The sequence below is a fragment of the Gallinula chloropus genome (assembly GCF_964237585.1).
Source record: "Gallinula chloropus genome assembly, chromosome: 26".
Classification (NCBI taxonomy): Eukaryota; Metazoa; Chordata; class Aves; order Gruiformes; family Rallidae; genus Gallinula; species Gallinula chloropus.
In genome coordinates this window covers 4,624,381-4,638,855 of record NC_140111.1, presented here as the reverse complement: position 1 = coordinate 4,638,855, position 14,475 = coordinate 4,624,381, and the positions used below count along the sequence as shown (strand labels likewise).

The 14,475-nt window shown below is 64.9% G+C and overlaps 1 protein-coding gene across 1 annotated transcript; it reads left to right on the top strand.

Moving 5' to 3' along the window:
* Positions 1–1,488: 1,488 nt before the first annotated feature.
* Positions 1,489–13,484, top strand: PLCD3 (phospholipase C delta 3; the record flags this gene model as incomplete). The annotated part of the gene is made up of 15 exons (XM_084275550.1): positions 1,489–1,591; positions 4,322–4,483; positions 5,872–6,100; positions 6,201–6,330; positions 6,989–7,214; positions 7,863–8,064; positions 8,149–8,293; positions 8,370–8,522; positions 8,606–8,758; positions 9,833–9,992; positions 10,793–10,909; positions 11,000–11,148; positions 11,716–11,851; positions 12,608–12,757; positions 12,842–13,484. The coding sequence occupies 15 exons, from the start codon at positions 1,489–1,491 to the stop codon at positions 12,928–12,930; spliced, it is 2,304 nt and encodes a 767-aa protein (XP_084131676.1). The 3' UTR covers positions 12,931–13,484.
* Between the last annotated feature and the right edge of the window lie 991 nt (positions 13,485–14,475).

Here is a 14,475-nt window from a genome sequence, read left to right as displayed (position 1 = left end):
TAGCTACGGGCCTGAAATCAAAGCCTGGCTCTGCCTCTGCTCCGTCTCTCAGCACCCTTGGCCAGGCTCCAGGGATGGAGATCCCAGGGTGGGGGGCTGAGGGTCTTCCCCTTCTGTGGGAAAGGAGGGGGGGGGATGTGAAATTGCAGGGGTTTGGGGTGAATTTGTGCTCACACAGGCGTGTGTGAGGGTACAGACGTACACATGGAGCTGTGCGGCCACGTGTCCCCTCTGCACACATGTATGTGTGTCTGCAAACACAGGTGGACACGTGTGTGTGTGCTGTCACGCACAGGCAGGTGTGTGTGTGTGTGTGTGTGTCCACAGATGTGCATGTGCCTCTGCACACACGTGTGGATGTGCACACGGCTGCACACACATGCACACCCATGCACAGGCCTGCTCACTGCCTGGGCACCTTCCCTCCTCCTTGCTGCTGGATCCTGCCACTGTCCCACCAGTGGGGAATGTTATCTGGGGGTCCTGTGGCCCCTCAGCCCCAGTGCCACCTTGTCCCCAGGGTGGGGACAGAGCTGGCACAGCAGGACCAGGTCCCCTGCCATGATGGAAGGTGGGAAGGTTTAGATTAGATATTAGGGGGAAGATTTTTACAGAAAGAGAGGTGAGGGGCTGGAACAGGCTGCCCAGAGAGGTGGTGGGTGCCCCGTCCCTGGGGGTGTTCAAGGCCAGGTTGGCTGGGGCCCTGGGGCAACCTCATGTAGCTCCAGGCCTGGAGGTTGGTGTCCCTGCCTGTGGCAGGGGGGTTGGAGCTCTGTGATCCTTGGGGTCCCTCCCAACCCAGCCCATTCTATGATTCTATGATTCTATGATGGCAGCAGGGGTCCCGAGGGTCCCTGTTGTCCTCAGGCTGGCAGAGGTGGGGTCCCACTGGTCCCTGCTGTCCCCTGCTGTGATGGCAGCAGGGGCTCCAGGGGTCCCTGCCATCCCCAGGCTGGCAGAGGGGGGGTCCCTGGGTGCCCACGGGCGGTGTTGGAGTGGCACAGGCAGTAGGCAGCTGTGCCCCCCGGGCAGAGCAAGGTCCCCCAGCAGAGATCAGGGTGTCCCCTGGGCAGGTCCCGAGTGCAGACAGACCCCTGGGACGCTGGTCTGTTCCGGGGCAGCCGGTTCCCGGTGCATATACATCCCCGTGCATGTACATCCCGATGTGCAGACCCATCCCCGGTGCAGACCGGACCCGGTGCAGACCCATCCCCGGTGCGGACCCCACCCGGGGGAGCCCCTCCACCGGCAGCCACGGCCCGGGCCGGCCGGCACAAACGGTTAACACCGCCGGAGCTGAAATGTGGCTCCTCCCGGTACCTCCCCGTGCCCGGCCCCGGTCCCGGCGGGGCCGCCCAACCCCAACCCCGTCCTCCGCCACCGCCCAGCCCGGCTGCACCGGCCGGGGGCACCGGAGGGGCACCGCCGACAACGGGAGCATCGGAGACACGGGCAGTTCCGGGGGTACCGGGGCACCGGCCCCGCGCGATGATCTGCGGGAGGAAGGCTCGTCCCGCCGCCGAGCAGCCCCGCTCCCCGTCGGGCGGCTCCGGTGGCCCCCGCCGGCCCGGCAGAGCCCTGAAGAAAATGGGTGAGACCCGGGACTGTTCCGCCGGGATGGGAGGAGCAGGGATGGGGGAGGGACGGGGTAAAACGGGGCACCCGGTGGGGCGGGCAGGGGGGCACTGGGCAGAAACTGGGGGGGGGCTGTGCCAGTGGGAGTGCTGGGAGGGGTCTCTGTAGTTGGGAGGGTCCCCAGAGTGGATGGGGACCCTCATGGCAGGGATGGATCCCCGTGTCTGGGAGGGGTCCCCAAGAGAGCCAGGGTCCCCATGCGGGACGTGGTGCCCATGGTTGGGTGAGGTCCTCACCATGGGGAGGGGTCCCATGGCCAGGAGGGTCCCCGAGGCAGGGAGGGTCCCTGAGGTGGATGGAGTCCCCTGCAGAAGGGAAGGGTCCCTGTGGTTGGGAGGCTTCCCCAAGGTAACCCCAGAATAGCTGCCCCACAGATGTCAGGGGGCGGCAGGGTTGAGGTTTGGCCACACCACGGGTGACAGGAGTCCTCCCTCTCGGGGTGTTTACTGTCCCCAAGGCTCAGCTTCAGCTCGCTGGGACCTTCACCTAGCACCCTGCCTCAGTTTCCCCAGATGACAGCAGCACTGCCAGCTCAGGGCCCCTCTCACCTCACAGCAGAGCTGCCCGTGGGGGTGTGGGCAGGAGAACTGGGTGCTTGGGAAGGTCAAGGTGTGCCGGCTGGGCCTGATCCTGCGTGGGTGCAGTGGGCAGGGCAGGAGCTGGCCCTGTGCCACAGGGAAAGGGCTTTGCTCCCACTGCTGCGCTGGCCCACGCGTGGCTTTGGGCACAAGCTGTGTGCCAGGAGCTGCAGCCGTGTGTCTGCTGAGTGTCTGTGTGTCCGTGTGTCTGTGCATCCACGGGTCTGTGCAACCCATATCCTTGTGCATCCACGCATCCCTGTGTCTGCATGTCCGTGCATCCATCTGTCCCTGCAGCTGTGTCCCCCTACATCCCTGCATCCATATATCCCTGTGTCTGTGTACCACATCCCTGTGTCCACGTGTTCGCACCCTTGTGCACCTGTGACCCCATGTGTCCGTGTGTCCAAGGATCTGTATGTCCATCCACCTGTATGCCCACGTGTCCGTGCATCCGTGTCTGTGTGTCCTTGCGTCAGTGCATCCGTGTGTCCCTACATCACTGCCCCTGTAAATCCGTGCATCCGTCTGTCCATGTGTCAGTGTGTCCGTACGGCTGGGCATCCGTGTGTCCCTGCACCCGTGTGTCCATGCATCCATACCCTTGTGTGTCCGTGTGTCTGGCAGTCTGTGTGTCCACCTGTGCACCCATGTCCCTGTGTCCATGTGTCTGTACGTCTGTGAGCCCGTATATACTTGTGCATCCGTGTGTCCGTGTGTCCGTGTGTCCGTGTGTCCGTACCCACCCTCCAAGGGCGCCCTCAGTCCCACGCCATGGGGACAGCGCGACTGCGTAGGAGGTGGTGGCAGCTGGCAGCCAGGTCCCCAGGGCCAGGACTGGTTTGGGATGTCCTGGCCTGGCTCCAACCCTGCTGTTTCCCAGCCCAGGAGCAGCGGCTCCGGCTGGAGCGGGGACCCGGGTGCTGGGGGTGCTGGGAGCCGGGTGCTGGGGGTGCTGGGAGCCGGGCGCTGGGGGTGCTGGGACCTGGGCACTGGGGGTGCTGGGACCCGGGCACTGGGGGTGCTGGGACCTGGGCACTGGGGGTCCTGGGACCCGGGCGCTGGGGGTGCTGGGATCCGGGTGCTGGGGGTGCTGGGACCCGGGCGCTGGGGGTGCTGGGACCGGGGTGCTGGGGGTGCTGGGACCCGGGCGCTGGGGGTGCTGGGATCCGGGCGCTGGGGGTGATGGGATCCCGGCACTGGGGGTACTGGGGCCGCCTGGTGCCCAGAACAAAACAGGGAGGAAATTACTCGGCCACGGAGAATAGACGGAAAAGCCCTGGCCCTGCAGTGAGCCCAGGCGTGGGCCTGTGTGTCCCCTGGGGCCACCCCGGCATCGTTCCCAGCCGGACCGCGGCTGTCCTGGCGCTCCCCACGCAGGATCTGGGCGGCTGTGCTGGGATTCAGCCCGAGCAGCAGCCGCCGCCGTGCTCCCCATCCCCCCCTGCCAGCTGTGGGGGGTCTAAGGGGGGCTTTGGTGGGGACTTCTCTGTCGTCTCCTGTCTGCCCTGTCCCGTCCCATCCCGTCCCAGCTGTGTGTCCCGTCCCATCTGCCCACTCACATCCCATCTGCCCTGTCCTGTCCCGTCCCATCCCATGACCTCCTACCCAGTGCCATCCCATCCAGTCCTGTCCCATCATGTTTGTCCTGCCCAACTCTGTCCCCTCCCATCCTGTCTGCCCCACCCTGTCCTGTCCCATCTTGTCCGGTCCCATCCTGTCTGTAATGTCACATCATGTCATAGATGTCCAACACCAACCCCATCCCCATCCCCATCCCATCCCATCCCATCCCATCCCATCCCATCCCATCCCATCCCATCCCATCCCATCCCATCCCCATCCCACCTCATCCCATTCCAACCCCATCCCCATCACATCCCATCCCATCAATCACATCCCAATGCCTTATCCCACCTGCCCAGTCTGTCCCACGCCACCCCAGTCAGACACGTGGGGGTGTGACATGCAGATGTACATCCACACCCACACTGAGCCCCCATTCCTACCCAAGGCCCCCAGTATACCCCCAGAGCCTCCGGCAGGTCCCAGAGCCCCCCCAGTGCCCCCAGTAGCGGTGCAGGTGCCCACAGGCTGGTCCCCCGCAGGGCTGACGGAGGATGAGGACGTCCAGCGCATGCTGCGGGGGTCCCTGCTCCGGAAGATCAAGTCCCGGGGGGGCCCCAGGGAGCGGCTCTTCCGTCTGCAGGAGGATGGGGCGACCGTCTGCTTCGAGGGGGGCTTCAGGGGCACTCGCCCCCAGCACAGCTGTGAGTGTCCCCTGGGGACTCGGTGGGACCCCAAGGCCACACGCTGCAGGGAGGGGTTGGGACCTGGGCAGCGCCCAGACCTACCTGTGGGGATCTTGCCCCCCACCCTGGGACCCAAATCCCAAGACAGGACCTAGCCCAGAACCTGAGACCTTGACCCCCCACCCAGCACTCAGACCCCAATTCTGGACCTGCACTCCCAGCCTGGGACCAAGATTCTGCCCTGAGATGTTGGCCCCCACATCTCCCAGAACACAACCCCCACCCAGGACCCAGACCCCAACACACTGCACCCAGCATCTCCCAGTGCCTTCCAGTGCTTCCCAGTGCACTCGGTGCATCCCAGTGAATCCAGTGCCACCCAGGCTGAGCCCCCAGAGCCCGCGCCCTTCCCTGTCCCCCTGGGACCCACACCAGGTCCCATCTCCACCCCGGCCAGACCCTGTCCCTGCTCCCTGTCGTCACCTGTCTCTTTCCAGCCTCTCATCTGGGATGGGTGCCCGGGGTTGGCACCGCAGCAAGACAGCTCCATCCTGTCCCTGTCCCCATCCCCGCGGGGACAGTGGCCACAGCTCCTGTCTCGCCTGGGATTAGTGGTTAAGCCCAGCTGCAGCATCGACAGCAGTCGTGCCCTGGTCCCTGGGGTGCCCCTGAGGACACGTGGGGTGTCCAGCAGCAGCATGACAGTTGTGGGTGGGGCGGAAACAATGAGGGACCATCCCAAATCCCTGGAGTAACCCCACCAACCAGCCAAGGCACCACCCCAAACCCCCTGGGGTGACCCCATCAACCAGTCAAGGGACCACCCCAAACCCCCTGGGGTGACCCCATCAACCAGCCGATGGACCATCCCCGAACCCCCTGGGGTGACCCCATCAACCAGCTGAGGGACCACCCCAAACCCCCTGGGGTGACCCTATCAACCAGCCGATGGACTATCCCCGAACACCCTGGGGTGACCCCATCAACCAGCTGAGGGACCATCCCCAAGCCCCCTGGGGTGACCCCATCAACCAGCCGATGGACCATCCCCGAACCCCCTGGGGTGACCCCACCAACCAGCTGAGGGACCATACCCAAGCCCCCTGGGGTGATCCCACCAACCAGCTGATGGACCATCCCCAAACCCCCTGGGGTGACCCCATCAACCAGCCAAGAGACCACCCCAAACCCCCTGGGGTGACCCCATCAACCAGCCAAGGGACCATCCCCAACCCCCCTGGGGTGATCCCACCAACCAGTCAAGGGAACATCCCCAAATCCCCTGGGGTGACCCCATCAACCAGCTGATGGACCATCCCCAAACCCCCTGGGGTGACCCCATCAACCAGCTGATGGACCATCCCCAAACCCCCTGGGGTGACCCCACCGCCTTGCTGTCCCTGCAGTCCTGGTGATGCACATCGAGGGGGTGCGCGAGGGACACCAGTCGGAGGGGCTGCGCAAGTACGGGGCCGCCTTCCCCGAGCCCCACTGCTTCACCCTGGTCTTCAAGGGCAAGCGCAAGAACCTGGACCTGGCCGCCCGCGGCGAGGAGGACGCCCGGCACTGGGTGCGGGGCCTCACCAAGCTGATGGGGCGGCTGCAAGCCATGAGTCAGACAGAGAAGCTTGACCAATATCCTTTGATGGAGCTCTTGGGGGGGGGGGACTTTGGGGACAGGGTGGGGATGGCCGTGGGGGGGGTGATGCTGGGTGATTTCCTTACCCCGGCGTAGCTGGATCCACGGTGTCCTGCAGCGAGCGGACAGGAATAAGGACAACAAGATGTCCTTCCGGGAGGTGAAGAGCATGCTGAGGATGATCAACATCGACATGGATGATGTCTACGCCTACAAGCTCTTCAAGGTACCCGTCCCGTGCTCCATCGCCCGCTGTCCCCTGCTGCTGTCACCAGAGGCTCCTCCTCTGGAGGTGTTCAAGGCTGGGTTGGATGGGGCCCTGGGCAGCCTTGTGTAGCTCCAGACCTGGAGGTTGGTGGCCCTGCCTGTGGCAGGGGGGTTGGAGCTCTGTGATCCTTGGGGTCCCTTCCAACCCAGCCCATTCTATGATTGATTCTATGATTCTCTGCCTTCCCAAGCGCTGAGAACTGTCAAATTCATCACACCCAAACACACCCACCATCACCAGTGGGTCCACCACTGACGGCTGGGTGATCTTCCCCCTCCTTCCCACCCCACTGCTCTGTGGGTCCCCAAAGTGTGGCATTTATCCCCCCCCCCCCCATAGGGTGCTGCCCTATGGGCATCTCCCAAGGTCACTTTCCACCTGGGGAAACTGAGGCACGGCGCTCTGCTCTGCTCCATCCCAGCCTGTAGGGTGGGAGGAGGGACAAAGGGGACATCCCCTCACCACCTCCTAGACACAACTCATCTCTGAGCCCCCAAACTCCTCACACACACACTGCCAACCCCATGGGACAGGCAGGACAAGGCAGGGGGGTTGGCCATACCCCCTCCCCAGGGGTAGGGGACGGTCCCCAAGCTTGGGCTGCTTGTCCCATCAGGACTGTGACCGCTCCGGTGACGAGCGGCTGGAGGGACGGGAGCTGGAGGAGTTCTGCCGGCGGCTGCTGCGGCGGCCGGAGCTGGAGGAGCTTTTCGGGTGTTACTCGGGTGAGGACCAGGTCCTGTCAGCTGAGGAGCTGCAGGACTTCCTGCGGGACCAGGGCGAGGACGCCAGCCTGCGCCAGGCCCGCGCCATCATCCGCTCCTACGAGCTCAACGAGAAGGGTAGGGCCCAGGGAGGGTGGGTGGGTGCTGCCAGAGCCAAGGGGGGTCATGGATGGCTTGGGGATGAGGCTCTGCTTGGTGGTGTCACCCCTCCCCAGGCTTGTATGGAGTCCACCGAGGCTGGGGTCACTGTCCCTGTGTCCCCTCCCCGGGTGGCACTAGGGAAGGTGCCACCAAGATGTGGCCTTGCTGGTCCCTGGGGACGTGGCGCTGTGAGGACAGGGGGTGTGAAGGTGGGGATGGGCAGGGGTGGACCTCTGTGTCCCCTGGGTGGTGAGGTGACCGCCTGAGCATGGATGTGACACTGTTGGGGGATCTCTGTATCCCTTGGGTCTCACCATGGGAGGTCCAGGGTGAACACAGAGCTAAGAGGACAGAGGATACCACAGTGGGGACAAAGGACATCCATGTCTCCTGGGTGTCACGGTAGGACCCTAGGGTAGATGTGGCACTAGCAGGATGAGGGACATCAGGGTGGAGATGGGACACCAAGGGGACCTCCACATCCCTCGGGTGCCACCACGCCAGGTCTGGGGTGCACACAGCAGTACGAGACCAGGGGACATCCAAGTGGGGACGGTCCCCAAGGTGCCACACTGCCAGCAGCATGCCAGCCCCCCTGCAACACCCCACCACTGTGTCCCACAGCCAGGCAGGAGGACCTGATGATGCTGGACGGCTTCATGATGTACCTCCTGTCAGCCGCCGGTGACATCCTCAACCAGGAGCACACCAAGGTGCACCAGGACATGAGCCAGCCCCTGTGCCACTACTTCATCTCCTCCTCCCACAACACCTACCTGACCCACCACCAGGTTGGGGGCACCAGCAGCACCGAAGCCTATGTCAGGTGGGTGCCCCTGGTTGGGTGGTCCCCTGGTCTGGGGGTGACGGGGGCCGCGCGGGGACTCATCCGGTGGCGGTGCGGTGCCAGGGCGCTGATGGCGGGGTGCCGCTGCGTGGAGCTGGACTGCTGGGAGGGCTCTGATGGGGAACCTGTTGTCTACCACGGCCACACACTCACCTCCAAAATCCTCTTCCGTGACGTCATCGAGAGCATCCGCGACTACGCCTTCAAGGTGAGCTGGGTGCTGGTGGCACGGGGGTGCTGGGTGCTGAGCAGGGTGCTGGGTGCTGAGTGCTTCCCATCTCCAGAAATCCCCCTACCCGGTCATCCTGTCCCTGGAGAACCACTGTGGGCTGGAGCAGCAGGCCACCATGGCCCAGCACATGAAGGCCATCCTGGGGGACATGCTGCTGACGCAGCCGCTGAAGGGGCAGGACCCCCACGACCTCCCATCCCCAGAGGTAAGGCCACCCGCCCGCCCACCCACCCACCACGGTGTCCCCATGTCCCCTCCCAGCCCTGAGCTCGGCCCTTCCTCCTGCAGCAGCTGAAGGGGAAGGTCCTGGTGAAGGGCAAGAAGCTGCCTGAGCCATGGCACGAGCCTCACCGTGTCACCTGCCTCCTGCACCCTGAGGAGGAGGAGGAGGAAGAGGAGCAGGAGGAAGAGGAGAAGCTGCAGGAGAGAAGCAGCTGGCAGGTAAGGGGCTCTTCTCCCATGGTACTGGCCAAAGCATCCTGGTGGTGCTAGAGGCCCATGATGTCCTTGGTGGTTCTGGAGGGCCACAGCACCCCAAGCAGTGCCACAGGACCATCAGGACCACCCACCCAGCAGTGCTGGGACCCCAGGACAGCACTGCCAGTGTTCCCTGGCACTGCCCTGGGACCCCAGGACAGCACTGCCAGTGTTCCCTGGCACAGCCCTGGGACCCCAGGACAGCACTGCCAGTGTTCCCTGGCACTGCCCTGGGACCCCAGGACAGCACTGCCAGTGTTCCCTGGCACAGCCCTGGGACCCCAGGACAGCACTGCCAGTGTTCCCTGGCACTGCCCTGGGACCCCAGGACAGCACTGCCAGTGTTCCCTGGCACTGCCCTGCTCTCTCCTCTTCCAGCCACTGCCGCCACCACAGGAGATCAAACCTCTGCAGGTGGGTGTGTGGTGGAGCTGGGTGGGCTGAGGGGATGGGGACCGTGGGGATGGCAAGTGGCTGTCACTGCCTGGCAGAGAGAACTGAGCTTGGGGCCTCCCTGGCTCTGCCCTCCTCTTCCTCTGTTGGGCTGGGTGGTCCACTGACAGAGTCTCCATCACCTCGAGGGTCTTGTTGCCTTGGGAACTCCATGACCTTGGGTCTTCATCCCTTTGGGGTCTCCATCACCTTCTGAGCGACCCCTCAGGGTCTCCACTACCTCGGATGGGGGGGGGGGGGGGGGTTGTGTGTCCTCCATTGCCTGAGTTCTCCATCACTTCAGGGTCTCCATCACCTTCAGGTCTCTACCACCTCAAGTTCTCCATCATGTTGAGTTGTCCCTCAATCTAGGGTCTCAATCACCTCGGGTTCTCTAATGCCTCATCATCTCCAGTGCCTCAGGTTCTCCATCACCTTGGGGGGGGGGGGGGTCTGCATCACCTTGGGGGGGTCTCCATCACCTTGGGGGGTCTCCATCACCTTGGGGGTCTCAGCACTAGCAGGGTAGGGGTGTCTCTAGACCCACAGGCAAGTGGGTTGCCCACCAGAGCCAAGGTGGCCCTAACACAGGGGTGGCTCCCACAGGCCAAGGATGCATCCCAGGTGGCCCCGGAGCTGTCGGCCGTGGTGGTGTACTGCCAGGCTGTCCCCTTCCCCGGGCTGGCCCACGCCCTACGCCACCCCCAGCCCTGTGAGGTGTCCTCCTTCAGCGAGAGGAAGGCTCGGAAGCTCATCAAGGAGGCGGGTGAGGGCAGCAGGGTGGGGATGGGGACAGGGTGGCTCCGTGCTCCTGACCTCGCTGGGATGCAGGATGGGGTCTGTCACTGGGGTGGCTCCATGGGTGGTGGCTGGGGACGTGCTGCTCTTAACTAGACTGCTCTGGTCTGGTGGGACCAGCCTGGTATTGGGGTGTGGGGGTCAGGGGGAAGGTCACAGGTGGGATCGGGGGTTGGGGTCAGGGGTTGGGATGTGGCATCTGGGTCCAGGGTCAGGTCTGGGGTATAGGAGTGGGATTAAGATCAAGGTCAGGGTGAAGGGATGGAGGTGTGATGTCTGGGGGTCAAAGTCTGGGGTTTGGGGTCAGGATCCTGGGCTGGGATTAAGATCTGAGTCATTGTCCAAGGTCAGGGCCCAGGGTCAGGTTCAGGATCTGGGTTCTGAAGTCAAGGTGAGGACCCAGGGTCAGGGTCTGGGGTCCAGGGTCAGGGTCAGGATCTGGGTTCTGAAGTCAAGGTGAGGACCCAGGGTCAGGATCTGGGGTCCAGGGTCAGGATCTGGGTTCTGAAGTCAAGGTGAGGACCCAGGGTCAGGGTCTGGGGTCCAGGGTCAGGATCTGGGTTCCAAAGTCAAGGTGAAGACCCAGGGTCAGGATCTGGGCTCAGGGTCTGGGATCCAAGGTCAAGTTCCAGGACTGGGGTCAGAACCCCAGGGTCTGGTTTCAGGATCTGGGTGACCCATCTGGGTGGGTTCCCTCCATGTCCCCAGGCACTTGAGGGGCCTGAGGCACCCATGGGTGCAGCAGCTCAGCTGTTCCCCCCCCCCCAGGCCCAGCGCTGGTCCGGTACAACGCCCGGCAGCTCAGCCGTGTCTACCCCCTGGGGCTGAAGATGAACTCCTCCAACTACAACCCCCAGGAGATGTGGAACGCTGGCTGCCAGCTGGGTGAGACCCCCCGGGGGACACCCCAGGACCTGGCACCTCCCACCCTGGAGCCATCCCCAACCCTGACACCCCGTCCCCCTGTCCCCACAGTGGCTCTCAACTTCCAGACACCGGGGTACGAGATGGACCTGAACACGGGGCGCTTCCTGGGCAATGGGTGCTGTGGTTACGTGCTGAAGCCCCCCTGCCTGCGCAGCCCCCCCAGAGAGGGGTCCCGCCGCCTGGCGCTGCACATCAGGGTGAGGGCACCCAGCTCCCCCCAGCCCCACGTCCCCGTTGGGTGACACCTATGACATTCCCATGCCTGGCCAGGTGCCACCTGCATCCTTTGTGCCACCAACCCCACATCCAGACAGGTGCCACCCATGTCCCTTCTGGGTGACATCAACCCCACACCCAGCCAGGTGCCACCCATGTCCCTTCTGGGTGACATCAACCCCACATCCAGACAGGTGCCACTCGCACACCTTCTCCTGGGTGCCACCAGCCTCTCTTCTCCTGGGGACACTGACCCCATCTCCTCACACCTGTCTGGGTACCAGCGATGTCCCCACTCCTGGGTGTCCCCAGCCTGGCCAAGTGCCACCCATGTCCCTTCTGTGGACATCAACCCTGACCCCACACCCAGCCATATGCCACCCCTGTTCCTTCTCCCAGGTGACACCAACCCTGTCCCCAGACCCAGCTGCCATCAGCCATCTCCCACCAACCACCTCCCTCCTCCCAACAGCCCCCCCCCACATCCCTTCTCCCACCCTGGGGGGGGGGGTCCCGTGCCACTGTCCCCCAGCACCCTCTGTCCCCAGGTGATCACGGCGCAGCAGCTGCCCAAGCTGAACAAGGAGAAGGGCAGCTCCATCCTGGACCCCTTTGTGCGGGTGGAGATCCACGGCGTCCCGGGTGACTGCAGCAGGCAGCAGACCCGCCACAAGCTCAACAATGGTGAGTGCCCAGCGGGCCAGCACGGGCCCCAGGGACACCCCAAGGACACCCCAAGGCACCCAGATCCCTGGGGACACCCCAAGGACACCCCAAGACACCCAGATCGCTGGGGACACCCCAAGGTACTTCAGGGCACCCACATCCCCAGGGACACCCCAAGACACCCAGATCACTGGGGACACCCCAAGGTACCTCAAGGTACCCACATCCCCAGGGACACCCCAAGGACACCCCAAGGACACCCCAAGGCACCCAGATCACTGGGGACACCCCAAGGTACCTCAGGGCACCCACATCCCCAGGGACACCCCAAGGATACCCCAGGGACACCCCAAGGCAGTGGCCGTGCTGTCCCCATGCCCGGGGGTGTTGGGTGTCCCCGGGGGGTGTGGTGGCCATGTCACCCCCATGCCTGGGGGTGTTGGGTGTCCCCGGGGGGTGTTGGGTGTCCCCGGGGGGTGCGGTGGCCATGTCACCCCCATGCCCGGGGGTGTTGGGTGTCCCCGGGGGGTGCGGTGGCCGTGCCACCCCCGTGCTCGGGGGGTGTTGGGTGTCCCCGGGGGGTGCGGTGGCCGTGTCACCCCGTGCCCAGGGGGTGTTGGGTGTCCCCGGGGGGTGCGGTGGCCGTGTCACCCCCATGCCCAGGGGTGTTGGGTGTCCCTGGGGGATGCAGTGGCCGTGTCACCCCCATGCCTGGGGGTGTTGGGTGTCCCTGGGGGGTGTGGTGGCCGTGCCACCCCCGTGCCGGTGCCGCAGGCTTCAACCCGCGCTGGGAGGAGACGCTGAGGTTCCAGCTGGGGACGCCGGAGCTGGCGCTGGTGCGCTTCGTGGTGGAGGATTACGACAGCACCTCCAGCAACGACTTCGTGGGGCAGTTCACCCTGCCGCTGGCCAGCATGAGGGAAGGTGGGTGCCCACCCTGCTCTGCCCTGGGGACAGGGACAGTGTGTCCCCCACCCCGTCACCTGCTCAGCCCCCGTCTGTCCCCAGGGTACCGCCACATCCACCTGCTCTCCAAGGACGGGGCGTCCCTGTCCCCTGCCACGCTCTTCGTGCACGTCCGCTGCAGGAGCCTGTGAGGTCACCGCGGTCCCCAGCGGGAGGGACAACGTGGGTGTCCATGGGGTGGGCACCCTCCTGCGCCACAGACACCCTGCTCCTCGTGTGGGGGCACCGCTCGCCTGCCCGTGGTGACAGGGCTGGTTGGGGGACCCCAAAGGGATAGAGGAGCCCCCTCCATGTCCCATAGTGCCACCCCCTCTGCTGGCCTCTGCTCCTCCCCTCCCTGGCTGTGACCCCAGGGCATGGGGATGCTGTGACAACCAGGATGGGGGTGGCCAGGCCACCAAAAGCCCACCACAGCCCCAGTGGGGTGAGGAGGATGACAGCACCCCCCACACGCCACCACTGCTGCCAGCCCCGCTCAATCCCAGCCCTGCCACGGGCTGCAAGGACAGTGCCATCACCATGAGGTCCCCAGGGGGACCCTGCCACCGTGTCATCCCCAAGGGGACCCTGCCACGATGCTGCCCATGGGGTCAAGGCTTTCCCAACCCCTGCTCCAGCACCAGCACCCATCACAGACCGACACCCCGGTGTCAAGCCAGTCAAATAAAGGTTTTATTTTAACAGAGCCTGTCCCGGTGTCCCTGTCACCTCCCAGGGCACATTCAGGGGAGGGGAGAGGCTGCTGGGGGGGAGATAAGGGCCGAGTGCCCAATGCAGCACTGCCCCGGGGACGTGCCGAGCACCCATGGGTGCTGCGTACATGGGGGGTCGGGGCAGGGAAACTCAGAACAGCCCCTAAGAGTGGCATGGGGACAGGGTCCCACGGGACACCCCCATCGCCCATACCCCACACCCAGCCTCCCCCTGCCCAGGAAGGACACCAGGGATGCAGGAGGGGACGCAGAGGTACTTGCATAGGTGACACAGGACCCCGAGCAGGAGGGGTGCGATGGCACTGCCGGGGGATGTGTGATGGGCTCCTGGCCCCCCACAGATGCCCCGCACAGTCCAGGCCAGGGTGGGCAAAGCCCCTCGGGGTCCACAGGGTGCCACGGGGTGTGACAAGGGGGGCACAGAGGGACGAGGAGGAGTGGGAGTGCATAGACAGGGTCTTGGCCTTGGCATGCAGCTGTGGAAACCTTTGGCTGGGAGGGCAGGAGCATCTCGGAGCGCTGGGTGGACGCGGCTCGGGTCCCGGCGGGAGGCGGCACGCTGCCCGGGCGCTTGTTCATCACATGTCAGTGGGATAAAGGGTTTCCATGAGAGAAAACAATTCCTTTACCTTGGAGAGCGATGAGCCTGGTGGAAGAGCCACCAGGGTGGCTGCAGAGGCTGAAGCTCCGGAGCGATGCCGACGGTGGGTGCAGGACAGTCGCTTCCACGTGTCCGTCTGTCCACGTTTCCAGAGCAAAGCAGCTGAGCAGAGCACCCCGAAGCGCGGCAGAGGAGCGTCCCCGCGGTGCCTGCTGGCATGAGGTGGTGGAGAGGAACAACCACGAGGAGTCAGAGCAGAGCAGGGTGCTGTGCTGGCAGCGAGGAGCCGGCTCTCCCTCCGTTCAGCGCTCGCCCCGTCGAGCAGAGAGCGTCCCGAGTCTCCGAGGCTGGGGAGGAGAAGG